This window comes from Squalius cephalus (assembly GCF_949319135.1).
Source record: "Squalius cephalus genome assembly, chromosome: 8".
Classification (NCBI taxonomy): Eukaryota; Metazoa; Chordata; class Actinopteri; order Cypriniformes; family Leuciscidae; genus Squalius; species Squalius cephalus.
The window spans coordinates 5,403,698-5,405,890 of NC_137129.1; the positions used below are offsets into that span (position 1 = coordinate 5,403,698).

Below are 2,193 nucleotides of genomic sequence, written 5' to 3' on the forward strand. Positions count from 1 at the left end.
AGGGAGTAACTGCCGTCTGCTGTGCTCCTTGGCCAATGGCACTAGATCCTCCCTGCAGTGCGTAACAGCGCAATTTAGGATTTAACCAAGTCTTTGCTGCGGGGCTTAAAGCAGTCTTCAAGAGAGACGCCTGACGCTTGCACACACAATGTTAGTGTAGACTCTGTGGACCCCTATAGAGTTAGACTGCCTTTTTACGTTGTCTTATCCGAACTATGACTGGAGTATTCGACAGAAGGATTCCGAGTATTAAACCTGCAGATTTCCAAAACGCTTTTCAGCTCTCCACGATGCATCATCCATCTCAGGAATCTCCAACCCTACCGGAGTCGACAGCCACGGATTCTGGCTATTACAGCCCTGCTGGAGGAGTTCATCATGGCTATTGTTCACCGAACTCGGGCACTTATGGGAAACCTCTTAATGCCTATCAGTACCAATACCATGGAGTCAATGGATCTTCTGGAAATTACTCTGCAAAATCCTACCCTGATTACGGCTCATACTCTACAGCATATCACCAATATGCCGGAACATATAATAGGGTGCAGTCACAACCGAGCCCGCAAGGTCAGTTAGCTTACTATATTATATTTAAGCATATTATTATTGTTGTTATTATACTTAGTAATCAATAGCATGGTCGGCCATTATTATTAAGCATTATGATAGTAGAGTTGTTTCTTTTTATAAGGTCTCAATTTTGTAACCAAGTTGGACGAAACATGATTGCATTTAAGTTTCTTTAATGCTATGTGTTTAATATGGTGGGGGAAACCTGCATGCAATATGAAAATAGATTACATAGAAAATAAGAGCGCGTAAAGATTTTCTGACATATTATTCTGTTTGACTTTATGCGAGTAGCAATTTTAAAGCACTACGACACTTGACATAAATCACGGCAATAATTACCAACAATCGAGAGAGTGCGTTTTTGTCCCCGTGCATTTATCTAATTTCTGTTCACCCGTCAGAAAAAGAAACAGCCGAGCCCGAAGTGAGGATGGTCAATGGAAAACCCAAGAAAGTCCGGAAGCCCCGCACCATCTACTCCAGTTTTCAGCTCGCTGCTCTTCAGAGAAGGTTTCAGAACACGCAATACCTCGCGCTCCCAGAGAGAGCCGAGCTCGCGGCGTCGCTGGGACTCACGCAAACACAGGTTCGACAATATTTTAACATTTCTTTTATTTTATTTTTATTGCAATGTCTTTTTATGTAATTCTCAAATTGGTAGGCCTTTTTTTTATAAAGCCTATTTATATTATTTTATATATGAAGCAAGCGCATGTAAGCATAGACATAAAAAATATTTCATAGGTTGTAAAAATTGTTATCGATAGGCCTATAACAAAAAATGTATATTATTATGATGTAGGCCTAGAGGTTTGGCAGAAACACGTGCTTTATTTATTTGTCCCCAGAAACTCAAAAAAAAAGTTTTTGTTTTTGTTTCCTCAGGTGAAAATTTGGTTCCAGAACAAAAGATCAAAACTAAAGAAGATCATGAAAAACGGTGAGCTGCCTCCAGAACACAGTCCCAGCTCCAGCGACCCGATGGCGTGTAACTCCCCGCAGTCTCCCGCGGTCTGGGACTCACAGGGTCCTCAGAGACCTCACCATCAGCCGCAGAATATTAACACAGCGGCATCCACGTTTCTGGAAAGCGCCAGCGCATCTTGGTATTCCGCCGCCGGGGCGATGAATTCTCACCTTCAGGCTCCTGGCACGTTACAGCACTCGTTGGCACTCGGAGCAGGAACGTTGTACTGAAATTTGTTTATTATTTTGTTGTATATTGGACTGGTGTTAACTTTTTTTTTATTTTATTTTTTTGAGGAATATGCAATGTACCGATATGGCAGTCCTAGAAGAACGTGTATAATGTGTAAATTGTGTGCATGTAATTTATTGCATTTGGAAGAATATTAAATGTTTTAAATGGACAATGGACCCAAACACTCTGAATGGTGCCTTGAATTTTGACCTCAACGCGTACATCCGACGATGTGCCAAATCATTAAGGACAACCCCAAATAAATGTGTGTTTTTCTTTAATTATCAAACATTTTGTCTTCTTTAAGGTAAATCAAAACAGATCAACGCACCAAGCACTTTGCTTTAGAGCCCGTCTTGGGATGTTACTGTTCTGTGATTGGTAAAGGGACTTTAACTTTGCAAGCCTGAAAATAA

At 41.0% G+C, this 2,193-nt stretch overlaps 1 protein-coding gene across 1 annotated transcript; it reads left to right on the forward strand.

Annotated features, from left to right (window-relative positions):
• dlx5a (distal-less homeobox 5a) lies at positions 1-1,879 on the forward strand. Its single transcript, XM_079880036.1, has 3 exons — positions 1-570; positions 978-1,162; positions 1,462-1,879. Exons 1-3 carry the CDS (start codon positions 216-218, stop codon positions 1,771-1,773), a joined length of 852 nt encoding a protein of 283 aa, XP_079736162.1. The 5' UTR covers positions 1-215; the 3' UTR covers positions 1,774-1,879.
• The last annotated feature ends 314 nt before the right edge of the window (positions 1,880-2,193 follow it).